Source organism: Excalfactoria chinensis, chromosome Z (genome assembly GCF_039878825.1).
Source record: "Excalfactoria chinensis isolate bCotChi1 chromosome Z, bCotChi1.hap2, whole genome shotgun sequence".
NCBI classification, from domain to species: Eukaryota; Metazoa; Chordata; class Aves; order Galliformes; family Phasianidae; genus Excalfactoria; species Excalfactoria chinensis.
Window position 1 is genome coordinate 24,035,012 of NC_092857.1, and position 21,652 is coordinate 24,056,663.

At 39.8% G+C, this 21,652-nt stretch overlaps 1 protein-coding gene across 2 annotated transcripts in view; it reads right to left on the bottom strand.

Annotated features, from left to right (window-relative positions):
- The window catches only part of FCHO2 (FCH and mu domain containing endocytic adaptor 2), an 87,008-nt gene extending 76,625 nt beyond the window's left edge, over positions 1 to 10,383 (bottom strand). For both annotated transcript variants that reach the window (XM_072359921.1, XM_072359920.1), the window contains exon 1: positions 10,245 to 10,383. In XM_072359921.1, coding sequence (XP_072216022.1) covers positions 10,245 to 10,277 — 33 coding nt within the window. In that variant the 5' untranslated portion in view covers positions 10,278 to 10,383. The remainder of the gene's footprint in view (positions 1 to 10,244) is intronic.
- Between the last annotated feature and the right edge of the window lie 11,269 nt (positions 10,384 to 21,652).

Consider the following 21,652-nt stretch of genomic DNA (forward strand, 5'->3'; position numbering starts at 1 on the left):
GCAGCAGGCCCAGGTCCGACCAGCCTTAATGGCACCGGATCAGACATCGGTCTTATCATTAACACAGCAGGTTCTTGTAAAGGACACCAAACATTTACACAGATTTACAAATAACAAATGACTGAAAGGCAACTTCATTCAAATTACTAGTTGGAATTCTTTGCTTACTTCCTCCAAGAACTGGGGGAAACAAGCAAAAGCCAAGGAAGCAGCATGAATAAACACACATAAAATGACTGTTCCTAAAGCTTCAGTAAGCTGCAACCTGAAAATGTTGATCAAAATGCAGATCAGCCTAACACAAAAACAATTACAGAGAAGTCTCTGAAAAGTGCAAGCAGAAGAGAGAGCTCCAAAAATACAGCCAGCTTTAAAAGGGCAACATACAGAGTGTCTTTTTAAGTTAGAAAAATAAAAGGACAGGAACACCAACTAGTAGGAAATGTCACATTTTTGAAAATGTGCAATAACTATTTCAAGTACGAGTCTAATTGCAGCAATTTATTAAACTCTTTGGAGTAACTAATGATAAGATACTACACAAACAGGTTTTTAAATACTCCGTGCTTGTGAAATGAAACTAAGAACGAAAAACTCGCTAATTAGTTTTGAGGAAGCCAGATATCCGCACACGCAAGAAGTAAACAGTTTCACCCTTATGTAATTACCTTTTTCTCACAGTTTGAAGCTCAGAGTAATTCTGATTAGTAATATGTACCTTGTTAAGCTGGAGCATTTACAAAAAGTAAACCCCAACAAATGCCATCACATTACAATAATACCGGAATAACTCTATAATTAAGATCTTGCAAATATTTCCAATTAGAATACAAAATAAAACTCTAATTTAATAGTTATGGTGCTAAACCTGGAGGTAAATATTTATGAATAAGCATTACGCTCATTTTCCAGAAGACATCATGCATGAATTTGTCCTTGATGGTGTGTTTTCTCTTTCCTTGGTTTTAATGCTTTCCTCCTACCTAAACCAATACATTGAACAAAGTGTGCTGCATAGACTGCTGCTTAACATTTAAGTATGGCTGTTCATGATGTTTTTAATCTCTCCTATACCGCAGCTCCATAAATTTCCTGCCAGTTTAGAAACACAGGAAGGGTAGCACAGCCGTGACCCTACCTTTGGCTGCAGCTTTCCCAAGTGCTGACAAACTATCAGAAATAAAACCCCGCAACCTTTGCAGAATTGCATGATCCAGAACAACCAATTCCCATCAAGAACTTGCTCCGTAAGTGTGAATAAATTTTAAACTGTAAATGCAAGAAAACCAGTTTTTCCACTTAAATAAAGGTTTCTAATCAGTCCTAGTCCTGTTCCTACTCTCATGCTGAATAGTTGACAGCACAACAGAAAACAGCAATAGTTTCCTAAATTAAAAAAAAAAAAAAAAAAACAACAAAAAAACATCCTTCATACATTATAAATACTTATCAGAGGCTAAGAGTCTATACAAAAAAATTATTATGGTTTAAAAGAAGCAGCAAGTCCAAAGCAGGCTCCTAGACTTGGTTTAAGTCAGACACAGCAACGAGTTATTTTCACTTGCAAATCCAAGCACAGCAAGTCTTACAATATCAGGCTCCACCTATAAGCACAAACACCTAGACTTTGAAACTGCAGGATTAATTACAAGTGATATAATCGAGACTTCCGAAAGTTAACCTGAGGACAATTCTCTAATTATAATATCTTCTAACCGTATCTGCAGACATACTCTTACCTATGTGAAATAAAGAATGCCATCTCAGTGAAGAGAGAAGACACTGTTCTATTTAGGAAAGCTGTAAGACCTACCCACACCTGCTTCATTTAGAGGCTCTTTTTAAGAACAGTAGCCCAAACATTCATGTACTGAGCGTCAGAGCAAAAGTTCTGTTTGGCACAGAGGTGCACGCTGCTGCTAACAGGAAACAAATGTATCTCAGTTAATAAAAATGTATGTATATGTGCTCTACACGCTTACATACACACACACATATACATGCCATCAACAGTGTTTCCGCTTTGCTTGCTTTTCCTCACTACCATGCACAGATGTTGCATAAAACTGTATTTATAGACAGTTCTTCTTCATTAAATGTTTCCACCCGCTCCTTCCTGATGCCAAAAGTAATAGCTAGGGTAACTAGAAGCCCAGCATGAACTGTCTTGAAAACAAATAAATGCAACAGACAGCAGAAAGAATCGTGACTCCTGCTCAGAAGCCATGACCTCTCACCCACTGCTATGACAGACTGCCCATCAAGTCATAGGCAGGTTCCCCTATGAGCTGGACCTCAAAAAAAGAGGAGACTTTTATCATCTGTAATATATCAGACCACATGCAAGAGCTCCAGATCAGATTGAAAACTACCCTGAATTTCATTTTGGGACTAAAACCCATTGAATGACCTCATTGCTTCTCAATAGAAGACAACTGTAAAAATGCATAGGAGAATGTGAAATTGAAGTGGTCCTCTATCCATATAGACCCTATTTAATTACTCTGATGTTTACTAGTAGTTTTCTCCCTTCACCGCCAAGCTAACAGAACTCTCTCCTCAGAAGCTGGTGTTCCTGTTGGTTTCTCATTTTATGCTGGACATAAGAGAGCTCTCTTTTAGATTGAGCATAGCTGTTTCTTCGCAGTAAGCTGTAAGAGAAAGCAAGACTTCAAATACGAGCAAGCACTTTGCTTAAGCCCATAACGAGGAGTCCACAGTTGAGCAACTATATACAAAGTGAACTGCAGCCACACAACCCCAGGGCAGACAACTGTTCCATTTCCCTCCACAGAGCACTATCTGCAACAATTTTCTCATGGAAATGAAAGTAACGCTGTCAGCAATTGTGAAGTCAGAATTCAGCATTTCCAGGAGTTGTACATAACAGGAAACACATTACAGGAACTCTTACTAGGCTGCTTAATAGACTTAGAAAAAAAAAAAAACAACCAACAACTTAAGAATAAATGATTCACTGCACATAAGGGTAATCCTGAATTTAAGAGACTTCTTTTCATAAAGTAGCCAGAAATTTCTGAGCCATCTGCAGCTGTATTTAATTCCCATGTTTCAAATCACGTTGTCTAAGTGCATGCTTTGTCCTCTTTGGGCTAAAACTGTTCAATGCTAATGTGTGTAACTGTATCAGTGTAAAAAGCTAACACGCTTTACCACAACACCCTCTTTTTACCTAGTGTAGACAAATGTTTCCCAACTATCAATGCCGTAAAGTTTTCACAATTAGTTAGATATTTACTACTGGTTAAGCTAGTGTGAGAGGTAACAGGATGGCTGCAAACGCTGCCTTCACAGTAATACTGAATAGGTAGGACAATAAAAGGCACACGCGGTACTTTTTTATTTAGATCAAGCTTTAGAAACTTGATAAGACAAGACTGGACAAAGTTTAACTTTTTCTGACTAAGCCCAGCAAGAGAATTAACCATTTCAACCTATGCTTTAACAACATGCATTAGTAGTGGCTGAGTATGCACAATCATCTTTCAACCCCATTCACAGCTATAAATGTGATCACATTGCCACAGCACACTGAAGGAACGGAACAAAAACAAAACTACACTTTCATCTGTAAGTGATTCAAATCATAATCAGCTCACTGACATACAATGAATAAAAGCTAAACAGGAAAAAACAAACAAACAAACAAAAAAACGACAAGCATGAAAAGAATATGGGAAATAGAGTCCTCTGATTCAACTTTTAGGGTGAAAGTAGGAAAATCTGTATCCTCTGCCTCTTGATTTGGTCATTTCTAGAGAAGCTGCTCTGCATCTACTTTTAAACTTAGAAGCATGCCCATGTTATTCTGTCAGATGGGAATACTGAAAAATCACACTCCTGAACGTAACATTATGCCTGGAAGACCCCTCGTACAGATAAATCACAGGGGCTTGAAAGTCTTATTTGAAGAAAAACTTTGTACCAAATTGTCAGAGCCATGGTGTTAGGCCACATAGTGACTTCAGACACTCTGACTTTTGGTTGCAGGGTAAAGATCAGCTCTCAATAAAGTATGAAGACTGCTTTGAAAGTAATGCCTCCTATTTATTCCCATGGAAACTACAACAGATACTAAGAGCATGTAACTCTATTTGATAGAAAAATTCTCAGCCACAAAGCTATATTTCAACATATTCACCACCATTAGCTATGCATTCTCACCAGCAATGAACAACAGCCAGCACAACATCCTCATAAACATCTGCACCAGAAGAAGCCAACTGCTTCGCTGCTGCTATAATGGCACCACTGCCAGGAAAATGCTGTGTTTCATCGACCCAAACAGATGGAAGTTCAAAGCAGCCAAACCCAAACTTTATGGTGGGTGTGGCAGGACAGTCCAGCCAAGACTGGCAATATGCTCCTCAGTCTTCAAACTGGCGTGGGGCCTGGCATTATCATGCTGCAAGAGAAAGATGTCTTCTCTGGCCTGACTCAGGAAGTTCGAGCCTTCAGCTTTTTGTCAGAGACATAATACAGTGGTCAGAGCCAGCAGTTTACCTGGGTTCCAGGAAATCCAGAAGGACCAGGTCTTTCCTATCCCAAAGACAGTGCACATCTCTTTTCTCAATGAGGATTGCAGCCTGACCTTTTTCTTGGAAGTGTAATTTACATGTTGCCTCACCATGGACTATCATTTTGACTCTGGCTCATGGCAATGACACCACATCTCATCACCAGTAATGATAAAATCCAGGAAACTGTCACCATCAGCCTCATACCGGTTCAATAGGTCCTGACAAAGTAGCATATGGAGTTCCTGTGTGAGCATTCGTGGGACACACCTGGCACAAACTGTGGGATACAACTTTAACACCATCGTTTCCAACACACTGGAGGCAACAGTCGGCTCTGTGCACAGTGCCCTTGCCACAATATGCTGATTCATGCAGGTGTGCTGATCGAGTTACTCTTCATGTTGTGATGTGACAGCTGTGCACGGCCTTGTGGAACATGACTTGCCTTTCATGTGGCTGCAGCCACAGCTGTAACACACCATCCATACCTCACTTTGCTCACATCCACTGCTTGGTCTCCATAAACATTCAGCAAACACCAATGAATGTCAGTGGGTGCCATTTTTTCCTGTGTGAAGGAATTCAGTGACACACCTTTGTTTCATACACATTTCCATGTCAGATGCCATTCTGTCAGAGTGCCCCTCTGCTGCCATCTGTCACACAGCAACAACATGGAATGGGATACTGCCAGGAAGTTTCCATCTCCACCGACAAACCAGCAACACCCACCTCTGATGGCGTGGGACAGGATAATGAAATAGGTTGCAATACTTTTGGAGCAGCCTTCATATTTGCTGAAACCACACACAACTTTCACAAGTCTCGCCTACTAGATATGACTCAAACAGCTTACAAAGTACCCCATTTAGCAATTAATTTGCATATTTTATTGCAAAAAACAAAAAAACAACAACAAACCAAAACAAAAAATAAACAGAGACTGTGTGTTCATTGCTCTAATCCTAATTTGAAAATTCCAGACACTAACAACAAAAAACCCTGCTCTTCGTCCATCAGCTTAGATATACACTATTTGTTATGGCTTGTCCATTTATACTGTTGACTTCATTCACTAATAAAAGAGTAGAACTCTAAAGAAACAGAGCAACACTAAAAAGCATCCCAATTCCAGGTAAATTTAAACTAATTTTAGGTGCCCTGATACTTTTTATTTATTTATTTTTAAAGTAGTTTCAGCCTGGTGCAGCTTCAAACAATTAACATGTTTCACACATTCCATCCAGGCAACTACTTAGTATACACAAAAATATTCCCGTGATGAACGTGATGGTGTTACACTTCTGAAAGCTAGCTACTGAGTGTCTGGCAGAGCTACACAGAATCAAGTGCATTGAAACACCCAAAGCTGGTCACCTAGTGTTGATACAGGTGGCCTATCTTCCTCAGCAGGAAACGTTCTGAGAAGTTTGGACACCAAAGCAACCTGTCAATTGCAATTCCATTCTTCTAGTTTCAGTAAATCACATGAAGGCCAGCTCCAGGGAAGCTCTCAGCACATGACAGAGGTGATTAAAAGTATGTCCAGGACAAAAAAAAAAAAAAAAACAAAAACAGAACTGCCAGCTCATGCTAAATACACAATACACAAAGAGGGAGGAGGCTGCACCAATACTGCACAGCCACGCTCCCGAAAACCGAGCATCCAACTGCAAGCCAAGCACAAACATGTGAATGGGACTGCAGGTCGAAGCACAACAAGTCTCAGTATCAATCACAGCCTGTAGGTGAGCAAGAAAATACATCCTACTTTAATGAGAGCAAGACCCTTCACACAGCTGAGGTTACTAACCCTGCACACAGCCAGCCCTCACATGTTGCAAGAACTCCTGAGAAAAAAGAAAAAAAAAAAAGAAAAGAAAAAAAAAGGAAATCTTCCTCACATTCACTCTCAAAAGCTGCAGGTAACACAAGCAATTGAAAAAAGTACCATAAGGAGAACGTCAGAGCCAATCTTAACATGTATTTTTGTGTCACAAAGCTTCCTGAAAACTGAACATGCACAGCATTACATGGAGACCAGCTTCAGCTGCACATAAAGCTTCTAAAAGTTTAACCAGTTTAAAGCAATTAGTGGATATGTACGACTGGCTTAGATATGGCTTATTTTGGTTAACCTGAAATGGTTTAATAGCCTTACAATTAGTAAGAGTACAGTCTGCATCAGGTGACTTAAAATCAAACTTACGTTGAAGCTTATGCTACATTTCCTATGTCGTGCTAAGAAAACAGCAGTTCAGTTCTAACAAATGCCTTTTGTTCTCTGATACCAGCATTTAAGGGTATTCAAAGTGACAAAACCTACTTATTCATAACGGAAATATTGCAGGATTCCCTCCACGTTACAGCACTGCTTTGATACAGCACATACTCAGCAGCAAGCACACAATGTTTTATGACAACATCCTAATTAGGAGCAGGGAATGTTTGGCCATGTGACTTGAATGCCTGAAACTCAGTCATAAGAATTGAAGCCATTTATAGCCCGTACTACTCATTTATAATTTCTGATACCACAAACAAATTAGCCCTCCCAATCCCTCAAACTGTACCCAACTGACCTGAAAAACGCAGTGTGCAGCACTCTGCATGCACAGCCCTTGCAGCAACAGTACAGGTCTCTGAGCCCCACATCCTGAAAGTCACCTCTCAGTGACCAGCAGTCACCTGCAGTCAGCAAGTGACAGGCCCAAAAACACCACAGAGAAAGCACATTTTCCTCGTGTTCTCTGCTAAAAAATAAAATTACATCTACTCAACTGCTTTTAGAAGTAGTACACACATGCAGTCCTAGAGAGGCTTGGGTTGGAAGGGACCTTGGAGTATCATCTAGTTCCAACCCTGTGCTGTGGGCAGAGACACATGGAAGTCCAACGATAACCTTTGCAGTAAAGATGTTAATTCGCTTTGTTTTTAATTTAAATGAGCACATTTGTAGCAAGTTCTTTGAAGACAGCAGCTAAACACTGTGCAAGAAACATACACATTCACACAGCACTCCAGTTTTCCAAATAAATCACTTCAGGTTTCCTTTGTCTATTTCTATCAAAAACTTAAAGTTAAGAAACAGAGAGCTTTTCAAAGCACAAGACCCAGAGCTCCATTTCTGATTGTACCATTTCATCTGTGAACTGATGACAACACGTGCACTATATAATTAAGGATTTCCCTCCATACTCAGTTCTGGTGAGGACACGACTCAAGCACAGTGTTCAGTTTTGTGCCCCTCACTACAAGAACATGTTCAGGCCCTGGGGTGTGACCAGTGAGGGGCAATGAAGCTGGTGAGGGGTCTGGAGCACAAGTCTTATGAGGAATAGCTGAGGGAACTGGGATTGTCCAGTCTGGAGGTGGCTGACAGGAGATCTTGTTGCCGTCTAAGTGGGCAGGTTGTGGTGATGTGGGGGTTGGAATGTTCTCCCGTGTAACTAGGAATAGGACTAGAGGAAATGGCCTCAAGTGGAGCCAGGTGATGTTCTGGTTGGATAGTAAGGAAAAACTTCTCCTCAGACTGGTAAAGCATTCCAACAGGCTGTCCCAGGCATCCAAGAACTGTGCAGATGTGGCACTGACAGACATGGTAGGGATGAGGTGGTGTATGATCTCAGCGGTCTTTCCCACCATTGATGAATCTATGATCCTTCACATCAGTGCTTTAGGAAACATAATATTCCACTACATCAGTAACCAAACCAGCAGAAAAAATAAGTAAAATACTTTACGTGGCATTACCTAGAAGGCCAAGGAAAGACCAAAAACCTGATGATAATTCTTCCAGAATTCAATACAGAACTCTTGCTATTTATGGGCTCTTCTCTGTTGTATTATGTCACTATGCATTCAGTGCAATTTAACATCTCCTCCTTCCCATGTCTACCTTTTCACCACGTTAAAACACACTCAGATCATGCTAAAGATCTTCCTAAACATTGCAGTAACAATTCTGAACAATAACCCATTCCAAAAAGATAGACAAGACTCATCACCCAACATCCACAAACCTGTATTTATGCTTGTTTCTGACAACAACAGTGCCTTCTGACATTAATACAAGCACATATTTAGACACTACTGTATATTTCTTGGAAGATATTTGGCCGTATCAGTGAGAAAGCAGAAGTCCCCACTCCCTTTTATTTTATTTCTACACAAAATGCCCACAGCGTTACAAAGATTCCTCAGTCAAGTTTTGCAAGTTCGAGATCCTGCCTACTGTCTTTGCCACCAGTGCAAAACAAGCAAGAAGAATACTCTTCTTGTCCAGCCTTATGTCATTTCTCGGAGGCGGGAAAAAAAACATGCCAACAGAAGAAAAACCTTCCTTTTTTTGACACCGGTTCTAAGCCCACAGTAGGAGTCTGGCCAGCACCATAAGGCAGAGGCTTCACAAGGCAGACAGAGAAGGGGAAACTTTGATCAGATGTCACCTGCCTTGCATCTGTTGGCAGCATTTGCAAAGGTACGCAGAATACAGAGATACGTATGTATGGGAATGGCGCCATCTCCACTGGTTTAACGCAACTGCTTACCACCAAAGTGAGCCATTGCCAATGAAGCAGTTCAAAGATTAAAAACTTGAAATTCATAGCATATACTTTATTTCAGCAGAGAGAATGGAATAAAAACACGTGGTTTATTCTCAAGGGGGAAATGCTGGCTTTTCAAATGAAAAGTTGACTTTTTACACTAACCTGAATACTACTTTTATCCAAGATGAAAACACATCACATATTTGTTTCCTATTCATCTCCCACACCAGAACATCAAACCTAGCAGGCTCCTATACCAAGGGAGCACATGGTGGATCGTTTCTTTGAATTTTAATACCTCGTCTGAAACAAAACTGGAGAGTTGGAATTAAACAACTGCAAACAAAACACGAGGCCAGGCTGCAGCTCTGCTTTATTTCCTCGCAGAGCACACTTTGTGAAGTCAGCATTCTCCAAACACTGAGAATAACCATTATTTATGCAGAACCAGATGGATCTACGAGATTTTCTTTTTCTTTTGTTTTTTGTCTCGACAAATATTTGCTGTGACGTTTCCCCCAACCGTCAGTAGAGACGCACGGTAAAATCCGACGCACCGCGGAGCAGCAGCACCGTAAGCAGGCTGAGGACTTACGAGAACGGCGGCTGCGATGTTTCAGACCCGTTCCACAACGGATTGGGGTTGACCGAGCTCCGAAGGAAGGCTCGGCAACAATCCGAATTCACCGTTTAACGCGTTCTCCGCGTTTTCTCCGCGGAATCCTACCCACAGCCCTGACTACACTGCCGGAGTAAGCGACAAACCGCGTCACGCACAGGGCCGCCCGCTGCCCGCCGACCCTTCGGACACGCCGGTACAAAGGCGGCAGGCAGATGGAGCCGCAGCCCGCGCCGCCGCCGGGGTATTGTCCGGAACCGCCGGCGAGGACGGACGCCGGAGCCGGGGCCGCCGCCCGGTGTCTCCCGCCCGGCCCCAGCTGGCAGCCCCCAAGAAGGAGCTCGGCTCGGCGCCTCCCGCCCCGCCGCGCTCCTCGCCTCCCCCGCGCCCGGCCCGCTCGCCAGGCCCGACCACCGTCCCCGGGGCAGCCCCGCAGCCCAGCTTGCCGCGGCGGCAGCATCCCGCCCGCCTCCCCGCCGTGGCCGGGCTCTGCACCCCGCTTCGCCGCGGAAACGGCTGGCGGCGCTCCCCTACCCAGAAGCTCTCCACGAAGTACGCCATCATCATCCCGCCGTCGCCGCCCCGGCCCCAGCTCGCCCGGCCCGGCCCCAACCGCCGAGACGCGACGGAGGAAGCAGCCGCCGCCGCCACGCGCCGCCCTTCCCGTCACGGCGCCCCGCCTCCCTCCACACGGCGGCTCCGCCCCTCCGCGCATGCGCGTGGGCAAGGCGGGCAGATGGGCCTTCTGCGCAGGTGCGGCCGGAGCCACGCCGGGGGGGGGGGGGGGACGGTGCGTAGCGTGCGCATGCGCAGAAGGCGGTGTCGGATAAACGTTGTGGCGGTTGGGCCGTGAGTAACGTCGGACCTGGAGGGCGGCGCTGCGAGCGTGGCGGCGAGCGAGGCCGTGATATCAGTCAGTGGGCGCTCCCACAGCGCTGCCTGCGGCCGCCGGGCCTCGCTTACGTTTTACTGCCCTCTGTCCAAAAAGACAGTCTTATCTCTTCCCTAGGTATTGGTTTACTGTGGTTGCCAAGGAAGGATACTGGCTGCTGTGCCAGTACAATTGTTTCTTTGTTCTTATAGCATAATGGGAGTGGACAGAAAGGAATGCTATTCTGATAGCCGTAACTAGATGTATTTCAGAATAAAACAAATATTCACACTGCGTGCCAGCACAAGTGCTCATGGAAGATTCAAGTAATTTTCTGGATTAGTATTATATATGCATTTATAATTCAGTGTTTAAAAGGCACTTTCTCATTTTTGTCATCTACATAAACTTGGGGTACCATAACCATGTGCCTCACAATAGAAGCATGAAGAGGCAAGCAGATTTCTTGACTACAAGGCAGCCCATGATGGATCCCCAATGGGATGAAGTTCAGCAAGAGCAAGCACCAGGTCCTGCACTCTGGGCTCAGCAAAGCCCAGCAGTGCTACAGGCTTGAGGCAGAATGGCTGGAAAACTGTGCTGAAAAATGCACCTGGGGGTGCTGGTTGATGCTCGGCAGAACACAGCCAGCAGCGTGCCCAGGTGGCCAAGAGGGCCATTGGCATCCTGACTTGTATCACAAATAGTGTTGCCAGCAGAAGCAGAGAAGAGTTCGTCCCTCTGCACTCAGCCCAGGTGAGGCCGCACCTTGAGAACCTTGTTAAGTTTTGTGCCCCTCGCTACAAGACATGGAGGCCCTGGAGCATGCCCAGAGAAGGGCAATGAAACTGGTAAGGGGTTTGGGGCACAAGTCTTATGAGGAGCAGAACCTTGGTGATACTAAGATACTATGAATAGTTATTTTTCATTCATACAGTCCTCACTTTTGTACAATAATGCCATTTGGCATTAATGTAGGTTACACACATGTGAAAGCAGGTCTTCAGCCTATAGTACCTCTCTCAGAAAAGCATCTCTGGTTCCACAGTTTGCTTTCTTCATCTCAGTTTACCTATCCTCTTATACTTCCACCTTCTGATTTCTTTTATGCATTAATGCTGACTTTTTTTGTACAATCTTTATAAGGACTACAGATTATCTAAGAAAACACACTATATTAGCTAAGACTTGTTGGAAGAACTTTCAAGATACAACACCAAAGGTACAGTGCATCTAGACTACAGACCTGAATATAACTGAAAAACAAAAGTTAGGTATTGCATTCTACCTTGGAAGCTAAGCTAATTTGCTTCATGTTTTAACCATTTGAAAATCAATTATGAATTTCAACCAGAATAACCACACGCCATTATTGGGTATACCCCTTTTTTACCACTGTAGCAGAGAACAGATGAGGAAAGAGGAAGACAGTGAATTGCTAGGGGAGTCTCACGGGTCATTTAACTGTGGTAAGAATTAAGTTATGTTGTAGGTTTTAAAATCAGCAGGGCTGTATTCTAGCCACACAATTGTACCTGCCTGGCTGCAGACATTACCTGGAAGCTTAATAATTCACTCGCTTATGACCTAACTGCTGGAGACTTATTGCAGCCTGGGTTTGGTTTTGTTTTTTGGTTTTTTTTTTTAGTACAAAAACTGCAATGAAATTCCATAGATGGTAATAAAAGTGAGAAAACACTAAATAAATAAATAAATAAACAAAATATGTCCAGTGTAAGTTACTCAAAGAGTACTGGAAATGCCCCAACACGGCCTTAACATATACCCTGTCCTTTTCTGAAACGTGTGCATGAACTGAAGCTGTCACCTGATGAGCGATCACAGGTGAGATTATGGCACGGATTCCAATTCTGGGCAGAGTGGACATTTCTGTTATTTCTGAACTTAAGAAGAGTTGTGCATGCACAGCTGTAGATCATCACATTTATTATGACAAGAAATGAGCTGAACGTTAGTTTGTTGTTTCCAACTTCTGGTAAAGGCTCTTTCAAACCTAATAGTGACTTTTTGTACTCTGTTGAACCATCCACTAGCAAGTTTCAGCTGCACGGCTTTCAGCATCCCTGGAATGATGTATTCCATTAGGCTGCATCATCTGACTCACTGTATACTTGAAAGTGCACCTCTATTCATTTAGTCACCACGCTTGATCACATCCCATTCATTACTTCAATTACTTGAATTAAGAACCCGACAGCATCGTTTCAGGGTGAGTCACTGAGTACCAATACTCCACCTCTATTAGCCTTCTGCTTGCATTACCAAAATCTTGTTTCATCAAATCAGCTAAGTCTGACGGAAGCATTTCAGCTCAGAGGCTGTCAATTTCATTTTGACTCTCTCCAGAAAGTCTTCAGCCCAGAATGAAAAATTCCAAGTGATTTCTAATATATTGAAGAGATGCATTACTGCAGATTCACCACACTGAGTTTTCCCATCTACACTCTCTGCAGTGTGGGGCAGTAACACAATGAACTATTACAGCTGTGATACTGTGATATTGCATGCATATTTTTAAGCACTTACCTGGAAAATACGTTAATCAATGAACTTGAAGTAGCTTGTGATCCATTGAAAGATGACCTAATGAAAAAAAGACTTTATCGTTTAAAAGGTCTGAATTAAACGTAAAGCAAATAAATCTAAGTACTTACTGGAGCAAGTTCTGTGTAACCTCACTTTATACCAAAACGCACTACTGCACCTACACATAAGCAAGCTGCGATCTTCAACTCAAAGATCTTTTCCAATCTGATTATGAAATACAGCAGAATGATAGAAAGCCCGAAGCTCTACTAACATTACACATTAGTGTTCTTAGTGCTGTATAGTGGAATTTGGGCTTTTTTAAAATTAAACCAAGCGTAGCTCATAACTATTACTGCACTAACAAAACAGGAAATGTAGTCTCAGGGATGAGTTTCATGAAATGCAGTAAATGAAAGAATGACAAAATATTAACCTGGACTGAATTTTTTTGCTGTTTAGTAAGAAGTCATTGAGAATACCGTGAAAGTGGTAAAAATAAACAAGTACAGGTACTGGAGTAGGGCTGCATGCTAAAAATCCGAGCAGCAGTAGTGGGCAGCATAGGCAATAAACAGGTTGTGTTTAGGAGCAAGTCATGCCATGTGAATATTTAACCCTTGATTTTTTTACAGCATCCATAGACAGACATCTCAGCACCTACTAATGGAAGGTACCAACTTGAGCAGCTAGAAACAGACTTGAACTTCATAGTGTCCTTGAACCGCTGATTAAAAATCCTAAAGCCTAAATGTTTATGAGTACATGCAGATGGGTATTAATGATAATTTACAGGGCCTCCTGACTCCACACACATTGCATAACATCCTGTTGTCATTTTTAGAATTAAGATTATGAAGGGCTTTTTTGGTGTGTTTGCTTAAGAGCATCTGTGAGATGCCTACAGCTCTTAATTAGACAAAGCTGTGAGTTACACCAGTGGCCAATTACTCGCTTCTGGCCTCTTCAGATCTCACCACACCCCTTCTAAATACTACCATTTCACAGGCTGAGGAACACGGCTGAATGAATGCTTGCACAAAGTGAGAGCTGAGGTCCAAGGTTCCAGCTTTTGTATGCTTTTCACTCAAGACAACAGTTTTAATGTAAAAAGCCTTCAAAAGTCAAAAGAACTGGAATAAGTAAAATGAAAACTGGCTACTTCTCCCTCTGGAAGAGTGATGGAGAAAGCAATGCAGCTTTCTTGTGTTAAGGTATGTAAAGAATCAAAGAGACACCTGAATTCTTATTTAGTCAGGTAGTTCATCTGCTCTTCCAAAGAACTTCTGACACTATAAGGTGTAGGTATTTTCAGACCTGGGATTATTTTGGATACAGACCTAAAAATGTTTATCTCAGCAAACACATTCCATAATGAAAATGACCAGAATTATGAAAAATGACTCAGTTTTTCTTTTCAGATACCTTCAAGTTAAATGAGGGCAACACAATGTATCTTGTGTCAAGATGCATTTCTAGGAAGAAAAACACAAAAAAGCTCAGAATTACAGAATTTAAATATTTTTTCAATTTTACAGCCTCATCCTGAGTTTTGAAGCTGAGGAGTCCTTCAGTTTCATTATCCGGAAGCCACAGGATCATCTAAACAAGCCAATGTGAATGTAACTCCAAAAAGTATCTTGACTAAACTTTGAATTAAGTTTGTTTAGCACATGGGACATTCCTTAGCAATCATTTCAAGGTAAAAAGGCTAACTCAATGCCATTGCTTCTTGTTGTGTACAATAATGTAATTGGCATCTGCAGTAAGTTCTGGGGGAGCAGATGGGAACACTGAACAGCTAAGTAAATTGAGCTTAATGACAGTATTAGTGCAATAGCTACACATGCAAGTTAACATGTTTGCTGGAAGCAAAGGGGAAGACTGATTTCCCAGGTATGTTCAATAGTGAAAATTCACGACTATAAGAGGGGGCCATAGGAAAAAGTGAAAAAGATTGTCAACATAGCACTTTCATATTTAAACTATGGAAATAAAATGTGTCAAAGAATTTTTGTACCTGAAGCTACAGAACAGAACACTGGAATGTTCACTTTCACAATTGTAATGTAAGCCTAGCAAAAACAAAATCCAACCAACCAAAAAAGCAAACAAAAACCCCTCAAGGCTGTGTGATTCCAAAGTGAATCCTTGTATGTTATCATTTACACGTACTAAAGTAAGCATGCAGCATAATTACATCTGTTTTCCTTAAAGTGGACTGAGAAGTGAAAAAAGTGTCAGGTCTACCAACATACACACCAGTATCTGAGCATCTTCTGGGAGGTTTTGGAAGTATATATGGCTTGTTTTATGTAGAACAAGGGCAACTTACTCTGGAAGAAATGGGCTTCACATGTTAGTAACTTAAAGAAGCAGCATGCTTCATTCTGAGTCATGCTGGGATAAGAGAAGATAACATCCATTCTGTGAACATGAGAAAATATTTTATGAATGAAATACTCCTGCTGAAAGGCTTTATTTTACGCTAAAAAAAGAGGAACAGCTTGACAGATGTTGAAAGGAAAATCCTTTGCACTGTTGCAGTCTGACTGCAAACAGTCATTTCTTCTATTCAAGATGCTAGCACTTTGCTCATCTCTTGTATGTGTAAGGAAGTAGTCATTAAGCCCAGACTCAAAATTAGAGGCCACAGCCAAACAACAGGCCCTGAGTCGATGGAGCTGAATACTTAGTGCATGTACCTTCATGCCAAGCAGGGTTCTACCAGAGGTACCCTATAACAAAAGGAGAAGAGGGGCTCTTTGAAAGGAAACACTCCTCTGTCCCACCCACTCAATATAGTAGTAAGTGCATCAAGTTCTTACAGCTGGGAGAAATTCACCTCTCTAATGGACTGGACACTAACATTGCTGTTAATAGCTATTCCAAGGCTTTTTTCTCTCTTTGGAGGCAGAAACCTAGATCCCTCTGTTAAATGGAGTTTGAATAGAAATTAATTGCTACATACTCAGCTGTTTTCTTTTTGTTTTTGTTGTTTAGACAACATATTTTATTGAATTTACTCATTACACTATCAAAGCTGGCAGTACTAACCATGCACAATCAAGTTGTCAATATGTCAAGTGTGAAATATTGCCATGAGTTGTTACAATCAACTTATATGGATTTTGCCCCACTGAGTATCACTGCTTGTCTTACACTTCCTTTTTGTATACTCCCATATCAAGAAGTGATAGGTGTGGATGACCAGATCTTAAACTACTTGCATGATCACATTCCTATAAAAGCTAGACAAATTAGATTAAGTTCTCCGCAAGGTTTGGTTGAAAGACTTTATTAACTTTTATTAATTTTATTTTTTATTTTAATACTTTTCTGTATTTTATTCAGATTATTGATAGGAAGGAGTCACTAAATCTGTTCTGTCCCCCACTCCCTTCCTGAGCAACAGGTATTTCAAATAAAAGTGAATTCCCCACAAAATTTCTCAGCGGAAAAGCTAACTCTTATGACCCAAAAGATACCAATTCAAGCAGGTAAACCTCGTGTGTCTGCACTGATCTGACCCTAGGCAGCGTGAAGCATTTAAACTGAGTTGACCAAAACTTACTGAAAAGACTGGGTAAAGTGAAGATCCACCTAATTAAAGAACACATTTCAGAACTGACGCATCTCAACCATTAATGGCCCAGGAAATATAAAACGAAACACAGAATTTTCATTTTTCATTAAAAATTGGAATGCAAGATCTATATTTAAACAACTTTATTAACATAGTCAAGCAGTGATTAACATTCACATCTATTATGTCACATCATACAAACGTAAATACAAAATTACTACAGTACAATATATATTCTCTGCATGATCCAAAATATTTGGTGGCCCCAAAAACTCTTTAAAATTCAGCAGCTTATCAAAAATTAAAACCATATTCTATTCAAAATGAAGTTTTGTTAGCACAGAGGCAGACTTCAAGAAAGATCACTCAATTTAGTACAGTTTGAGAAGTTGCAGGATATGTTTGAAGGAAACATTCCAACATTGTGGCTGATACAGAAACATCAGATTTAAAGCTTTCAAGCAAAACATACAACCTAAGTTGTCAGCAGAAAGATCCAGTCATCTTTCACTTTAAACTGTTCCTATACTGCATCCAATTTAAGATTTTGGAAGTGTTTAGTAAGTCAGACAGCATACAACATACCTACCTATCTATTCCCATGAAAAAAGATATTATTACACTAAAGACTTCACCAGCCAAATATACCTAGTCGTACTAATATTTTTAAATATCCCCATAAAAATCACCCAGGCCTTCTCTGTTTTGTTTCTCACCTAACGTAAGTAAAGAGATACCTAAGGTGAAAGTAGCACAATAGAATTGATTATAGAAAAAACGATACTATAAGTGCTGAATTCTTAGAGATGTGGATTTGGCTTACTTAAAAAGTATACTGTAACACCACAAAGGGATACATATTTTATAGAGCCATTTTAACTTCCCTCACATACATACATTCAAGTGAGTAAGCATCCTTATTATTTTAACAGAATATACTCCGTAAGGCAAGCAACGAGAGTACTCACCTCCGAGTTTCCCCATTTAAAATAATCTAAAACTGGCTTGCTCCAACCGTAAGTGCAAAGAACAAGCATCAGTGACAGACAAAAAACAGCTTCTATTGGAGAAGAACACCTACTAGTCTGATGGTTGCAAGTCATCTGGAGAATGCATAGGTGAGTGCAATACACAGCTACTGATCAAGCTTCATTTACTCAAGATGAGGTTACTGGAAATATTTATGTAATATATAACAAATACGTATGCAAATTACATCAGCATCTATGTGAGATAACTGCAAGACTTCTTATTTTTCTTACTTTTTAATTTACGGCAGTCATTTCACTGCTGAGCTTAACCTTTATCTGAGATAAAAAGTTACTCTTCAGACCCTATATAGAAGCTTTATGCATCTATTATCCCCATGAAAGTACTGAAGCAATTAGTGTTAAGTCGCAACTTCTTTCCTTGACAAAATCTGAAACAAAAGATTTCCAATACAATGTTGCATTTAAAGCATTTTTTTTTTTTTTAAGAAATATTTCAGTTGTTTGAATATGGATGCATTCTCCTCAAGGGAAGAATGTTTTTGCACCTTTATCTGTTAATACATTCAATATGAATAAAATAGGTGAAGCAAAAGTCATTATCGTCCCACAGTAGAAGGTTAATTTAGAGTAAGTTTAAGACAGAGAAGCTGCCTACCATGAAATACATGAACTGATATAATTAAGACACATTTTTATAAGCATGTGTTCTGAACAAAAAGGGTACAAGAGTATTCACCTGAGATAAAGCTAGTATTTGAGTGTTCCTAAGTAGCAATGAGTTTCGCTTGAGGAAAGCCACTTGAAGTTTTAAAATATACATTTTACTATTATACAATATATGCAGTTTAAGTAATTAAGATTGATGCTAACATAAAAGTCCTAACAAAACAAAACCATCCAAAAAGAAAAAAAAAAGAAAGAAATCACAGTGTGTATCAATATTGTTAGTTACAAAATTTATGCTACTTCGTAACTTTAAAAAGTTATGATTATAAATTTTAAACCCATTCTCCTAGAAGTGTATCTTCTTAGTACAAGCATTAACAAGCAACAAACTAAAGCATAAGAATCAGCTCAATACAATTTAACTATATACATATCCACCGATTTAGAAAATAATCAAGCTTTGGAAAAAAATTACAAAATTGATTATTTTTGCTTGCACTGGTTAAAATAACGAACTATTATAATCTTTTCTTCCTAAACGAAAAGAGCAGTTTCCTGAATGTGTATTGAAACAAATTTAGAATCCAACTTCACTTAATAATAATTTAATATCGATTTAGAACTGCCAAAAAGATGCATTTATAAGGATTTTAAATATACTTTCTGTTACCAACTTAGGTTGATCAGCAGCTTTTGTTCATTCTCAGAATCCTTCAAAAAGGGAAACTCAAAACAGGAGAAAGGCATATATAAAAACAGTAAACACTGACCTCCTGAGGTTTCTACAACAAAAATATTCAAGTAGAAAATCTACACCATTACTTAGCAGCGGCTATTTCTGTAGTTTAGCACACTAACAGCACTTTATTCAGTGTGTAAGGAGCAAATGAAGTAAGCCGTGCTTTTAGCATGCCAAGAGGCAGAAAACACTGGAATGTAACAAAGACAAACTCACAATTCTACCAGTATAAACATTCAGTCAACATTCAAGAACTGTCAAGACTACACCACAAGAATTAAGATGCTTTTTATATATCCCATGATGCGATAATGGAATTGTAACTGTTAATGCAGATTTGGAACTTTTCTTACCTCCCATTATACCTTACATGGCTTCTGCGAATTTCTGCACTACATTATGCATAAGGAATATGGTTTATTTGCTTTAAAACATACCATGAGAGAACTGACTGATACAAAAGACTACTTTGCCAGTAATGTTAATTTCTGCCTTGTTTTAATTACTTTACTTGCTGTTCTGCCAGATCAGCTCACATCTGTACAAATTCCTATTAAAATACGCCTGTACAAAAGTGGTATTCTAAATGAATCTGAGATGACGTGGTTTTATTTGGTTAAAGGGGCTTTCTGAAATTTAGGAAGTTTAACTAAACTCAGATTCTAGTAGTAATGCTATATATTACTTAGTTGTTTTTTATTTTACGAATTTTTTAATGCCATTTCTCTGAAATTCGTACCTAATGCTTAAACACTCAAAATTAAAGCAAGCTTGGGTCTAAAATGATATCCCATCTTGCTAAATTATTCTTCTAAAATTGGGTTTTTTAATTGTTTTCAGTGACTAAAGCTATTCCTAATTTATTTCAGTTATTAGTTCAGAAGCAGTTTAGTATTTGCTACTGAAGCAAAGTGATTTGAAAGCAATTTAATCACATGCAATTTTGCAAAAAAAAATACTACGTACTAGCATCACTGAATGTACTTCATACAGTACATGTCCAAACTATTCTTCAAGCGTAAAAAGGACAAAGTGTGGGGGAGGGGAGGGTGGCGGTGCATGTAAAATGTTCATGCTATCATGCATTAAAAAAAAATTTCCTCTTTAAACATAATTTTTTAAGTTCACACTCACACAGCCCAAGCTTCAGTGCAATAGCTAAATCATTCAGCACTCAGAGAATAGAACCATGCAAAGAAGAGCGATTTAAAAAAAAAAAAAAAAAGGAAAATCGAAACCGAAACAAAACCTGTTATCCAGTATCCATTCTGCAATGCAAAGGTGAGAAACTAAATCTATAAAAAGGCTGTTATGGCTTAATTCTGTTTTGCGGATTAATTATGCAGCACTTGAAAAATGGAAAGGTGTGGCTTCACCTCTGACCAGCAGAGTTAAAAATCTCTCCATTTTCCTTTATCATCATGGGATACTCTTTAGGCAATCTAAATTAATAAAGACTTGCCACTTTCAGATGGACACAAGATCAAGTGTACCAGTTAGAATTTCACATTCACAGTACATAAGAAAATACACATGGAAGGAAAAGTAAAGGGTTAACTTAACAAGGATTTATTCACAGGAATACATGTAAGTAGAGAAAAAAAACACAACAGAAAAGCTAAACAAATGAAATGAAGAGGATCCAAACCAACTTTCACTCTGTAGCTTTAAACTTGCACCCTTGTGCATTTAACTACATCACAAAGGGCCACCAACATGCGCCGATACAGTGTAGATACCCTGCATTATTACATCCATTAACTTAAACATCTCGTTAAGATCATGCTTTGAACAAAAAGAAAGCATAGAAGATAATATGTTGAGTGGGAATAAACACAAATATAGCAATCATGTCATCAACTTCTACAACTGTCTTTACGTGCCAACTAACATTTATGCAGCCTTTAACAGGTCTTACCATGTAACTCATTTTCAGAGATTCTGATATAATCACTAGTATATAACCATGCAGAAAGCACATCACACTGACAGCACAGAGGCAAGTATTTTGCACAGCTATATCAGCTTTCCACATTGTGCAGGTTACACACAATACAATATCAATCTTATTCTTAACAGATCCTAAAAGGTATTTCAAGGCCTAATTGTTAACTACAGTACTTTATATCTATATTCTTAATAAAAATAAAATCCACAGAATCTTAGAAAAGGAACTTTAAATGCAGGGCTATACTGAATTGGTAAACTGCAACACAAAACTGGCGCAACATAGGTAAATGTATACCAATTTCACTCTATGTGATGCAAGCATGCTACTTTCCCACTAATTTAAATTACTTCTGATCACTATGAGCCATAACGCATGCCTGAACCTTAAACTGCACGTTAAGAATAATGCCTTACTCTAGAAATTAAATCTAATGAAGTACAATAATCAAATCATATCCACTACCTTAAATTCTTTTTAATGCAAAAATTAAGATGTCAACCTCTCCTTTGAAGTGTCCCTCCCTTTACCCCAAGAATGAAAGGAGTGACTCATTTGGCAGCTTGCAGGTTGCTTCATTTTGCCTAAGTTAA